Source organism: Mirounga leonina, unplaced genomic scaffold (genome assembly GCF_011800145.1).
Source record: "Mirounga leonina isolate KUSES-001 unplaced genomic scaffold, KU_Mleo_1.0 Mir_128, whole genome shotgun sequence".
In the NCBI taxonomy this organism is placed as follows: domain Eukaryota; kingdom Metazoa; phylum Chordata; class Mammalia; order Carnivora; family Phocidae; genus Mirounga; species Mirounga leonina.
This window is the reverse complement of record NW_023270320.1, coordinates 40,261,151-40,273,716: the sequence shown is the minus strand read 5'-3', so window position 1 is coordinate 40,273,716 and position 12,566 is coordinate 40,261,151. Positions and strand designations below refer to the sequence as shown.

The 12,566-nt window shown below is 53.2% G+C and overlaps 1 protein-coding gene across 1 annotated transcript in view; it reads left to right on the top strand.

The window, feature by feature from the left end:
* DLGAP2 (DLG associated protein 2) overlaps nucleotides 1–12,566 on the top strand; it is a 188,484-nt gene that overhangs the window by 75,688 nt on the left and 100,230 nt on the right. The window contains exon 5 of the mRNA XM_035003849.1: nucleotides 4,655–4,866. Coding sequence (XP_034859740.1) covers nucleotides 4,655–4,866 — 212 coding nt within the window. The remainder of the gene's footprint in view (nucleotides 1–4,654; nucleotides 4,867–12,566) is intronic.

Genomic DNA, 12,566 nt, shown 5'->3' with positions numbered 1-12,566 from the left:
TTCGGGGTTTACCTCTAAAAGATGCACCCTGGACGTCAAGGGCTCTTTCCTTGGAAACATCACTGCAAAACCTTCCTCAGACATTAAGAATAATCATAATCCTGCAGTGGTTTCCCAGGTTTGGTCAACATTCAACTTTCCTGGTTGCTCATAATTTATTTTTAACAGTTTGTGTGGATCTGGATCCAGATAAGGGACCTGCATGGAAATGGGTTCATCCGGCTCTTAAAAGCCCATCGACCGGTTCCTCCTCTCTTTTCTCTCTTTCCTTGAATTTTGTGCATGTGTGTTGTTTGTTGAGGAACCAGTTTTGGGGGGAACGGTGTCCCACGGTCTGGTTCCCTCTGGGCTGGCTTCACAGTGCCTTGTCCGTGGCAGTGGGGCCCCCAGCCGTGGGGCTCCCCCGTGTTGTGCATGGGTCCATCCTTCTCCTCAGCTCCCCCTGCGAGACCTTCCCTCCCAGAGCCTCCCCAGCGCGCCAGGGCTGCACACGGTGAGGGCAGCTCCAGTGGGGGGCGGAGGGCTGCCCCCGGCAAAGCGTGAGCTCCAGAGCCCGGGACATGCAGTCCCGACGCACATGCATGGGAGGGTGGCGAGGCGGACGGGGCCCGCGAGGAGCCGTGTCTCAGTGGACAGACCCACACACGCACGAAGGCAGAGGTGAGCCGGGAGGCAGTTCAGTGGCTGTGCCGCCATCCCCCGCTGTCACCGAGGGGCACCGGGCAAAGAGTTATGGCCGTGACCTCACAAGTGATGCTCCTGTCCCCCCAGGCCGGTTGTCCTGGGACATCTCGGACCCATGTCCAGCCCACACGCACGTCTTCCTGTGCCAACTGCTTTAAATCTGCAGAAATATGAAGATTTCACAAGTCCGGCTATTAGTTATGGCCACAAGATGGGGAAGAAGAGGAATTTGTCTGTGGCTCCTAAAGAATTAGATTGAAAAGACATGGAGTGAGGAAGCAATGCTTCTGAGTTCTATTCGCCTTCTTTCTCATGGGGAGCGAGGTAGCTGTGGACTGAGCAGGAGAGCAGCTTGTCACCTCACCTTCGGTTTGTGCAGAGCACATGTCAGAGGAAGGCTTTTCATGTGTTTAAGGAGGTCGGAGCAGACAACGGACAGGATTGAAAGAAAATTAGGATGCATTTTATTCTCTGAAACAGCTCTTGTTTTCCTGTTTTCTCCCTCTGCGGACAAAGCATCTAAGGTCAAACTTTTAATGAATGTCATGCTGGCTGAGGGCTGATGGCGGCTGAGCTCAGGGAGTTCTCGCTACACCAGGGCGGGAGGCGCCTACCAGCCCCGGGGGTGGGGGCGGGGTGACATGACAGGTGCACCTGCCTCACCGGCGGGAACGTGGCTCCCTGGCTCCGTGGCCCCTGACCCGCGGCCGCACCATCCCCACTGCCCCTCAAACCGCAGGCCCCCCTCGGCCCCTTTCTCCTCTCGGTCGTCCTCACCCGGCCTGTGGTCTAGGCCCGCAGGGACATCCTGGCGACCCTGCGGTTTTCTCCCAGCTTTACGCTGCTGCCTCGAAGTCAGCATCTCGTCCGGCGCCCAACGTAGGAAGCACTTCCGAACGGACACGGTGGGAAGCAATCGGAACCAGCAGGCCGGCGCCTTCACCGGGCAGTGCGCAGTCAGCCAGGGAGCTGCGTGCTCTTCCGCACGCGGCCAAGGCCAGCCTCCGGGTACAAGCGCGGCGTGAAGGGCGCCGAGCTTCCTGGTGCACAACAGGGCTCCGCGTTTCCCAATTTCCTGTGCTCACGGGTCATGTCTGTCCTCTTTAACCAAGCAGCTCGTTTGTTGTCTCTGCACGAGGCGTGTGAAAGGGGTCCCGGCGGACCCACAGCAGCGGCCGAGGGTTCCCCGCGATTCGGCGGTGAAAGCGCCATTGTAACCAGGGCATCATGTCCGCGGCAGGGTGTTAACACCGTGATGCCCCGCAAAGATCTACCGACCGAGGCCTGGTGGCATCTCCGTGTGGCTCTTCAGTTCTTTGGCTGGTGTGGTGGCATATGCTTTGGAATCGGGGTTTGACTCTGGTTTACACTCTCTATTGAAATTTCTTCTGTCAGAGACTGTGAATTTGCTCCAAAATCAGAAACAGAAAACTACAAGCTAGTCTCATTTGTTAGTTAATTCACCGGCTGCTGACTTTGTTTCTTTTATGCAAACGTTCTTAATTCACAGAAATTTCGTAAAGCTGCCAACAGGAATGTGTCTTTGTGGCATACGGCCCTTCTCCATCTGTCCCCGGCTGGCCTCGCGGCTCCTCCCCGGAGCTGCTTTCCTTGGCGCCTCGGGGGCCGGGAGCCCTGCCCGTGTGCGCCTGCCCGTGGGCCAATCCGAGCGAGTTAGAACCCCAGGCCCTGCCTCCAGGAAGCCCCTCCAGGCCCCCCTCTGTCCACAGCTTCCGCTGACCCCCCGCTTTCCCCTCTGCGCTTGTGTCTCTTGCCCCAATTAAATCACGATCCATCTCAGGTCTCCTCTACTGAGAAGTATTGTCATTGAGAACTGATTTTTTCTTAAATTAAAAATAAGTTTATTATCTTTCACAATCGTGCTGTAGGCTCCAGGTGGAAAATTCAGAAAACAGAAGTACGAGGAGAACTGACCGGGGAGCCCGTAATCACCCTCCCAGCGATGACCCCGCTCCACATCCTCCCAGCTGCGTTTCTGTGCATAATGCAGGCATGTCTATTTTTAAAGTATAAAAAATGGAGTGCAGACGGCACTTTAAAAATTGCCTTCTCCCCCCTGAACCTCTTTCCATGGCTAAATACGTATTCTTCTGCGCGATTATTTTTGGGGGCTGAGCAGCACCCATTTTGTGACTGTGATAAGTATTGAAGTTGCCTCCTATAGGACCCTGCCCGAGTTTCCTCCTTGACCGTAAAGCTTAATTCACCAGCCCCTGGCACCGCATCTGACGGTCTCAGGACACCTTCCCAGAAGCCACGTCATGGGGCCAGAGGCCGTGAACAGGCCGGGGTCTTCGGATATCCTGCTCTGTGGACGTGGCCTCATTCCTGCCTGCTCCCGCACAGGGTGCCAGGCTGCAAGGAGCTCAGCGACGCCCCGCTGGAAAGGCCGCAGATGCTCCCCAGCCAACCGCTGTTCTGCAGCCGAGAGGACTGGCCTGCGTGAGTCCCCCGCCACGCAGCGACTCGCCATCAGAGCTCAGTGACAGTCTGGTAGCTTCTGTCCCTCAAGACCCACCCCTCATCACAGCCTCTGGGTCGGCTACACCACACGGTCCTGCTGTGGTTCCAGGAGCTTGTGTGGACCCGCTCGGGAGAGTGTAGACAGGATCCATGCACGCCAGCCCCACTGGGGCTGCAGGGCTTCCGAGGGCGTAGACGCCCGTGCCTGCCACACCCCACATGTGTCTTGGCTGGAAGGGCAGAGTTCACAAGGACCGCAGAGGTGCCGGGCCACCACGTGGATGTCGTCCGTCTGCCAGAGCCGTGCTACGGTCACGTGCTTGAAGGAGAGGAGTAAAAGGTGCAGATGGCGTGCGGAACCTGGCGGGGCGCCTGACCAAGTGGAAGGACGGAGGATTCCCATGGGGTGCTCTACAGAATATGCGTAAGCATCCAAACACCCTGCAACAGGAGCGGGCCAACCCTGAAGACATTTTCAATGCGAGATTCTGTCCTTTTCTTTCTCCCCCACCTACAGCGTGAGGAACATGTCGTGTGGGCCCTTCGCCTCGGCACTGGGGGTGACCGGGGCCACACACCTGGTGGGCTCTCCACACCCGGATGCTGCCTGCTCTGTGGTTCTGCTTTTGTAAATGTGACTTTGACCGAAGGGGTCGAGGTCCTCCCGAGCCTCCCGGGGGCCTGCAAAGCTGAGGAACGCCCGACCCTGGGCGGCACGGAGCGGGAACACTGGGCAGCAAGCTCTATGCTAGTCCCGTGACTTTTGCTGGTTGTTGAATGAGGAGCTCGGGTTCTGGGTATGGTGGGCGAATACCAAGGTGCCGACCTGCTTCCTGGTCTGAGGGCCCAGCTGCCCTCAGGCTGGGAACCTGACCCAGAGCCTGCACCTCGGTGCGTGTGGGGCCTGCTGGGCACAGCAGCATGTGGCCTGTTGGGTCTGCGATGGAGTGCAAGGGTTCTGCCCATGGACACCCCTCGACCTCCAGCCTCCCCCGCTCCTGTACCCGCTGCCCCAGGGGTGAAGCCCCGGGACACAGCCCCGTCCTCCCTTCTGCTGTCCCCTTCTCCCTTCTGCTGCTCTCCTATCCCCCATCCCCGAGAACTCTTCTCCCCACCCCCAGTCTTCTCAAGGACCATTTTAATTAACTTTTATACCAGAAGGAAATAAATCTAAAATGTAAGCAGTGTTGTTTTCTAGGTGCTGAGATTACAAGTGGTTTTTTTCCTCCGACATTCCTCACATTTTGTCACTTTTTCCATGTTTATCTATCACTTTTATAATGGGGAAAAAACAATAATTGGACATGAATGTCCTTTTAGGATTTGAATGACAGAGCCAGCAAGCCTCCATCTTAACGCTCCTCACTTCAAATGTTAAACGGCCGTAAGGAGCGTGTCTTCCAGGAACCACAGAGTGTCTGTCTTCCCGAAGAGCCCCGGGCTTCTCGGTGATGCCTGATGCATGCGTGTGTCTGTTCTCCCCTAGGTGCCTCAAGACGAGTGGGCAGGGTACCCCACGGGTGCCAAGGACGAGGAGATCCCCTGCAGGAGAATGCGAAGCGGGAGCTACATCAAAGCCATGGGCGACGAGGAGAGCGCAGAGTCTGACTCCAGCCCCAAGACGTCCCCGACGGCGGCCATGCGGCCGGAGCCCCTGCTCAAGCCCATCGGACCCAGGCCACTGGCAGACCTCCAAACGTAAGAGCGGCTTCCTGTCTTCCCTGTCCAGACCCGGGTCCGTCATGGCCGCCCTCAGGGTCTGAGTTGCGAAAATTACATTTGTGGCCATCAGTTTTCAAGACCTTTAGAAAAAACAGACCTTTGGTTATTTCCTTGGGTGGTTTCCCCGTCAGCTCATCTTAAATCCACTAGCGTAGCCGGTGTGGTCCGCAGTAAGGCAGTGGGTTCTGCCAGGAGCATGTTTGTGGGAATGTGTGTGCATGTGTGGAAATCATTATAGGGAGTGTCTTGTTCACTAAACTTTCGTAGGCAATAGGACTTTTGCAGGGCGGAGGGACAGCATGGATTAGTTTTACCAGTACAAAAGCATGGGCTTTATAATGTTGTCTGAAGATAGGTTGCTGATAAATTTGACTACTTTCCGAAGTACGAGCAGGGACAACCATTTGGGAAATAGGCTATTAATATGAACCTGAAAACAGGGCTCTTAACACCCGCATGGCTGTGTGTATCTGGTCCCACCAGCTCAGCGTGGGTGTAGGGTTGACCCATGGACGACACACGGTTTTAGGGCAGAGAAAATGCATTCACGATACCTCACTGTATTTATGGGAAACAATCCACATGGAAGTGAGCCCACGCCGTGCACCCCGGTGCTGTTTAGGGGTCCGCTGCATGCCAGAGCTCTCTGGCCTCGCCCCCCGCAAGCGGCCGCTGACCCACGTGAAGCTTCCGCCCCCGGGATCCGCGTCTTGGCGCCTGGCCCTGCCTCACAGAGTTCTTCACCACAACCCGTGAGCAGGGCAGGGGGCCCCAGACCGAGGTGGGATCCCTGTGTCACCCCTCCTGTGCCCAGTGCGCAGAGTGACGAGCAAAGCCACGTGACTTCTCCCAATACCTCCAGTTAGTCGTTACCCGCGGCGCGCAGGACGCACGGTACAGACTTTAAATGGCAGCCCGCGCTTACTCCTCACCAACGCGAACCGTGTCTTTGTTGCCTGGTGCAGTTAAATTCCATGGCGACTGCGTTGGGGATGCCACACAGGACGTGGGGCGGGGGCACCCGCCGCGGTCTGGTCACTGCACGCATGTCTCTGCTCTGCCTGACGCAGAGACGGTCGGGCTCTCCAGGGACCCCTGGGAACAGAGCCGAGATGGAGACAGCGCTGCTGTGCGGGAGGGACGTCAGGGACGGGAGGCGCGCGAGCCAGCAGTCACCCGTGTTACCCGAAGGCTGTCCTGTGGGACTTCAGAAGGGGGACAGCCCGGATGCCAGCCTAGCCGCCACCCCAGCAGGCAGGCGGCGGGCCTCCCCCCGGGCGCAAAGTCACACGGTTGCACTAGGAATGACCGTATTCCCCGAGGACAGCCTCACCCAGGCAGTCTTCGCAGCTCTGGGGGCTCGGGAGCCCTGGGCGCATGGCCACTGACGTGAGCTGACATTTTGAAAGTTTGTGATTCCCACCTTGATTGTGTACATTTAAAGCAAACCACGCAAAAGAAAACAAGCAAACAAACAAGCCGTGTTTTAATGGTGAGCAGGGATCCGGTAGTTTCAGAGTCAGGAACTTGATCCTTGTGTTACCCAGTCCCCCCCCACCCCTCCCGCCGGCCCCCATGACGAGCACTCCGCAGCATCCCCTGTACCCATCCTTGAGCTGTCCTCCGGCAGTGAACTCACGTCCCCCCACAGTGGGCAGAGACCCTGCCATCCCTCCTCAGCCAGACTCCCCTGGGGCCGTGCACCAGGAGCCCCGGGGGCAGTACTCACAAGGTGGCGTTAGGAGTTTACGTCTGAGGAACCCACACCGTCCGTCACCCAGGACAGCCGGAGTTCCCTCCCAAGCCCCAGAGTGATGAAGACACCAAGGCCGCTTGACTTGGTAATGCAGATACTGACCATCCGTGTGCGGGAGTCAAGTGGGGCGTTTGCACACCGATGGTTCCAGAGTGCCAGTGAAATTTGGGGGAATGAATAATCAGTGGTGCCACTGGTCCTAGTCCAGAGCAGCCGCACCTCCACTTGTGGCCTCCACGGGCCATCCGCTCCATCCACACGCATGACCCACAGTTGGGCCGTTCCTCCCTTTCTCCCATAACCTGTCACTCTGTTCATCCCTCCAGCAAGTGTCAGGGCATTGAGTTCTGTCTGTAAGCATGCAAATTATTCTTTCCCCAAATCCTGACCGTGCCCTGGAGAAAATAGAACGGGGACAGCAGTGCCCCAGGAGGTGTCCACTCGGGGCCGAGCCCAGCAGGGACCCTCTGCTGATCTGCCAGGTGCATGGATCTCCCAGAAGTCACTCTCCGGGCTTAACATATTGAAAATACCAGTGATGTGACTGGGAGAGACATCCACTAAGTTGTTATTATCCTTGCCTATCAGCGTCTAAGCACATTTTACATTGGTTTAGAATTTTATACATTTCCATGTGATCTCATTCATTTCCATCTTAAAGGACATCACAGAAGCTCAACTATTTACTGAGGCAAGTTATAACTGTGCCCATATTATGCAACAGAACCCCAACTCAGAGAACTGAGGTGTAGAACGTCACAGAAGTGACCACAGGTTTGAAATGAAAGTAGTGATTCTAACCCCATGCCCGAAGTGAGGGTGTTTGCCTGAGGATGGCAGGAGCGTGCCCGCGGAGAGTAGCAGGCATTACAGGAAAAGGAAGGAGTACTTTATTATAATATCACCATGTGGTCAAAGGAGCCCATGGAAACCTGAGAGGGGGTCGGCAGACCAGGTTCTGCAGAACAGACAGATAGCTGTACAATGCACCTGCCCGTCACCTCACCCCCTGTCCCTGCTGCCTGTGGTCCTCCCACCTGTGGTCGCTTAGCACCAGGGACGCTCACCACTGCTGCAAGAAGGTGTGCGGATCATTGGAATCAACTTAATCTGACATTTGTGGCAGACTACAACAAATAGACCATCATTATTCTAGAGTTTATTCTGTACCCAAAGACTCTGAAACAAAACTGGTAGTTCTTAAGTTGTATTTAAAATATAATTGAAGTCATGCGATCTCACAGCACCCTTAGCGTTTTCCTCTTCTGCACCTCAGAACCTCATCAGGAGGGGCTGACTGACAGACGTTTCCAGGTGACAGGCTGATTCAGGTGCTAAAAATAAGAATTCACGTTTGCTGACCCCCTCTGGGTTTTGTGTTCCACTGGTATGCACAGACAACTCCTAGCAGCAGTATTTAAGAATGCAAATAAAACAGCAACACGAACCTAGTAATTATACTTTAGTTCCAATGTGACAGGTAGGGATTTATGTTCTTATCTCTGAATTATCACATTGGCGCACTAAAACCTCAGGAATTGTACGCACCTCCCCTGTCACAATAAATGCTCATAGAAAATGAACTGTACCAGCACCTCTTTTTCCATCTGTGTGGCTAAAGACCTAGGAGAAAATTGGATCTCTAATTGGCTGTTATCAGTCCTTTTAAGCCATCAAATATAAAATCCCTTCTGTAAAGGCTGCAGATTTTCTCCTTCAAAATGCTTGACCTCTTGCAATGGTGCTTCTGTTGAACACAATCTTGCCTTTCTGCTGTTAACCAAGGAAAAAACCCATCCTCTCATTAATAATTGAATATACGTCCTTTTTGTACACATAAGGACTCCTACCTTCACCTCACTGTGTTCTTGAGAATAGGAGCATAGCAAGTAAGGGAAAGGCTTCACTCTCAAAAGAAGAATGCAACACAAACCATCAGCCGAAATCCTGCGCACATGTCACGGTGCCTTCTAGCACAAAGTGCTTGGTGGTTGTGCAAACTCATCAGGACAGCCAGACTCCGCGCCTGGGACAGACCCTGTCCGCATGCGGACACCAGCTGAAATTATTACACATGAAAGGTAAGTTTCAAGTGATTTCTGAATCTGATTTGCTGGGTTTTTAAATAAGCTTGTGTATTTGTACTAGAGATACTGGATTTGCAGAATTCATTTTTGATTATTAGGAAAGATAGACCAACTGATTTCATTTGGGGGCCTTCAGGGTTTTGTTTCTTTTTCTTTCTTTCTTTCTTTCTTTCTTTCTTTCTTTCTTTCTTTCTTTCTTTCTTTCTTTCTTTCTTTTTTGGTCTGGTTAGTTGAATTGAGAAGTTAAAGCTCTAATAATTCTGACCCTCTCTGAGTCATCTCCCAGGAAGGCGGCATTTTAACTTTAGAGAGGAAGGAGGACTTATTTCAAGAACTTCATATGTAAAGATAAGCTCAGATGGGTATGAGATCTAAGAATCATATTGGTGGACTGAGCCAGCACCCCACGCCATGGGCAGCTGTGGTGGGATCTCAGCCAGCAGAGCACGAGGTGTGTCCGCTCCAAGCTCGAACGCTACCTACCTCAGCCTCTGCCGTTCTGCACGTGATGACCAGCGTTCCAGCTGAATTCAGAGTAAAAGGAAGTAAAACCCACTCTCGAGAGACAGAGCAACCCAGAGAACTGTGAGGACAGGGTCAACGAAGCTACCAGAGACCCTCCAAATGTCTAACATAGCAAGAGGCCTGGTGGGAAAGTGGACTACGTGCACCCATAAATGGGGGATCAGCAGAGAGATGAAAAGTGGAAGAAAGGCAGACAGACATACTGCAGATAGAAATCATGTCAGAAGTGAGGCACCTTGCTGATGAGCTCATCAGTAGACTCAACACAACTGAGTAACACATCCGCCAACTTGAAGGTAGGTCCGCAGAAGTTACCAAACAAACTCAAAGAAATGAAGAGTGGGAACGAAAGTGGAAGAGAACATGCAGGAGCTGTGGGGAAAATGCCCAACACTCTGGCACACACGTAACCAGGAGCAACCGAGGAGGGGGAGCAGGACCGAAGGATCGGTCCCAGACACGATGCCTGAGAATGCCCCAAAGATAGCGAGAGACACTAAATCACAGGCGGAAGAATCTCCGAAAGTGTCAAGAAGGGTAAACACGAGAAACTAAACCCTGCACGTATATACACACATCGTATTCAACTACCAGAAACCCAGGATAAAGAGAAAAGCTCAAGGACAGTTGGAGAACAATAAAAACACGTTGCATACAGAGGAACAAAAACTTGGGGCAGACTTGTCGTCATAAATTGTTGGAACCAGGAAACAAGGACGTGACGTCCTCCAAGCCCTAAGAGAAGAAGCTCGTGAGCCGGAAGGCGAGACGGAGGGAGAGGCCTCCCATGAACGGAAGTGAAGTAAGGGCTGTGTTATAAAACCCAAAGCTGAAGACCATTGCCAGCACACTGTGCCACAAGAAACATTAAAGGAAGGTCTCCAAGCGTGCAAATGGAACCGTCCAGTAACAGCAGACATTGGTGCCCCTGCAGAGAGCGGAAGAGCTCCACGATCCGCCACAGTTCACGGACCTGCACCGAGAGTGGGGGCGCCGTCTGATCCAGCCACTGAGCCAGTGCTGGAAAAAACCACATCCTGCGAAACCAAAGGAGGGGAGCTGATAGCATGGGATCTGTGCAAGCAGGTCCCCTGTGCTGAGAGGCTAACTTCATTCTGGGGCGGGAAGACGAGGAATGTAGGTCTGCCTCCCTTCCCTTTTTTGGTGTGTTCATATCCAGGCAATGTGAGACACAAGGTGCTCCCAGCACCTGCTCCCTCCTGCTTGGCTGCTGGTCAGGGGAGGCGATCCAGAAGAGGAACAGAAGAGAGCCCTGCCGGGTGCCTGGGTGGCTCAGTTGGTTAAGCATCTGCCTTCAGCTCAGGTCATGATCCTGGAGTCCTGGGATCAAGTCCCGCATCCGGCTCCCTGCTCAGCGGGCAGTCTGCTTCTCCCTCTGCCCCTCCTCCCTCTCATGCTCTCTGTCTCTCATTCTCTCTCTCGCAAATAAATAAAATCTTAAAAAAAAAAAAAAGAAGAGAACCCTGCCTACCGGGTGACCTGCCTCGGAAGATGGGCTCAGATGTCCTTTCTGGCTCATCAGCCTGCCCTAGGAGAAGGGAGCTGGCTTTTCTCCAAACACAGACTAGCCTAGTCATTTGGGTAAACTGGAAAATTGTTCTGAGAAAGTCCTGGAATCCACTGGTCCATGAGAAATGGTCAAACTACTCGGCTACTAGGGAAGAGTCAGGTCTACTTTTGAGACGTAGTGGAATCACCCTGAGAATCCTGTGGAAGAAATCACAAGGTGTTCAGAATATTCAGAACCCATCTGGAAGGGTGACTGGGGATCCCTCAAAGCTACTTTCCTCACTTCTGGCACCATTTATCTTGGCTTTTTGCTGTTTCCTGACACTGGGACTCCATTTCGGATTTGGGCTCAAAATCTCCTGATGACCCCATGCCGATCTTCCCCACAGCTTTCTAGCTCTGATCATCCCTGCACCCAGTTATCTTAGCTGAGTCCCATGGCAGATTCTTCATGATCTGGCCCCAACAACCTGTGAAGCCTTATTTCTCACCGTTCCTGAACATTGAGGTCTACATTCCAGCCCTACTGAACAACTACCACTTCCAAATGCACCACCGTCCCCAACACTCCCGTGCTCTCGCTCTTCCTTCCGTGCTGAGCTCGGAACCACCTCCTCCTGGGAGTCTCCCTGGATCAGGTGCCCCTGCAGAGTGCTCCCTTAGCACCCTGTGCGTCCCGCTCCCACACACTTGTCTGCTTCCCCCAATCACCTGTATACTCTCTGAGGGCAAGCGATGTGTTATTTGTCATCGGCATTTATCTTCACTGTTTAGCACATTATACGTGCTCCATACACACAGGACGAATGAGCAAAACTAACTTCTTGTGAATGACTTCTCAGGAATCACTGCTAATCAACTGGATTAAGGAACTGTTATTAAGGGCACCAGTCAATGCATCATTTGTAAAGATTCTAAAAATGAAGATCATCAAGTAAAAAAAAAGCGTGGAAAACTGACTCACATCCACCCTATTCCTTACACTCTTTTATATTAGTCCAGGAAAAGGACCAGATGCCAGCCTCCTTGAAAATATCACACACCTTAAATGTGCAGCTCTTCAATTAATAGGACACCGTATGCTCCGGTGGAGAAGGCTCGCTCTGCCGCAGTTTCCACTGCCACCTATGGGCGGGCGACTTGCGAATCTTTCACTCGGCAGAGGAGACCAGGGGGAGCCCTCCGTATCAGTGGGAGTCCCGCCCCCTGACTCCCCGGCGGCTGACAGGGTCTCTCACCAGAGGGCGCTGTCAGAGCGGAAGGTGGGGGCCGACGGTGGGAGTGGCACCTGGCTCGGGACCCCCAGGTCCTCAGCCAAGAGGGGCGCCTGCCCACTGTCCGCAGAGGAGGGTGGGCACGCTCAACTTTGCTGCCTGTTTCTCTTTCCTCCTTTCACAGACAGTGTGAGGACCGGCCCTCACACATCCTCATCCATCATGTCAGTCTAGTAAATCCTGGCCTTCTACCTGATTTCATCTCTTGTGTTTTCAGTATGCACACTGACTCCAGTCTTGCTCTGGTTCTTTCCCTGTTGTTTTGATGTTTTTAAAGTCAAATCAAAAACTAAGTGAGAAAGAAAGGCAAATGAAAAATTCCTCTTTTAAAATTTCATGATTTGTTTATTCTGTCCGCTTTTTCTATATTTCTAGTGTTTTCCTTCGAGAGCTGGTTTTTAGCCTACAGTGACCAGTCCTGTTGCTAAGACTTTGCCTTCTTTTGCTCATTAACACTCGTTTGGGCCATCAGCCCCCAGGGCTAAGCACAGTGCTTGTCCAGCC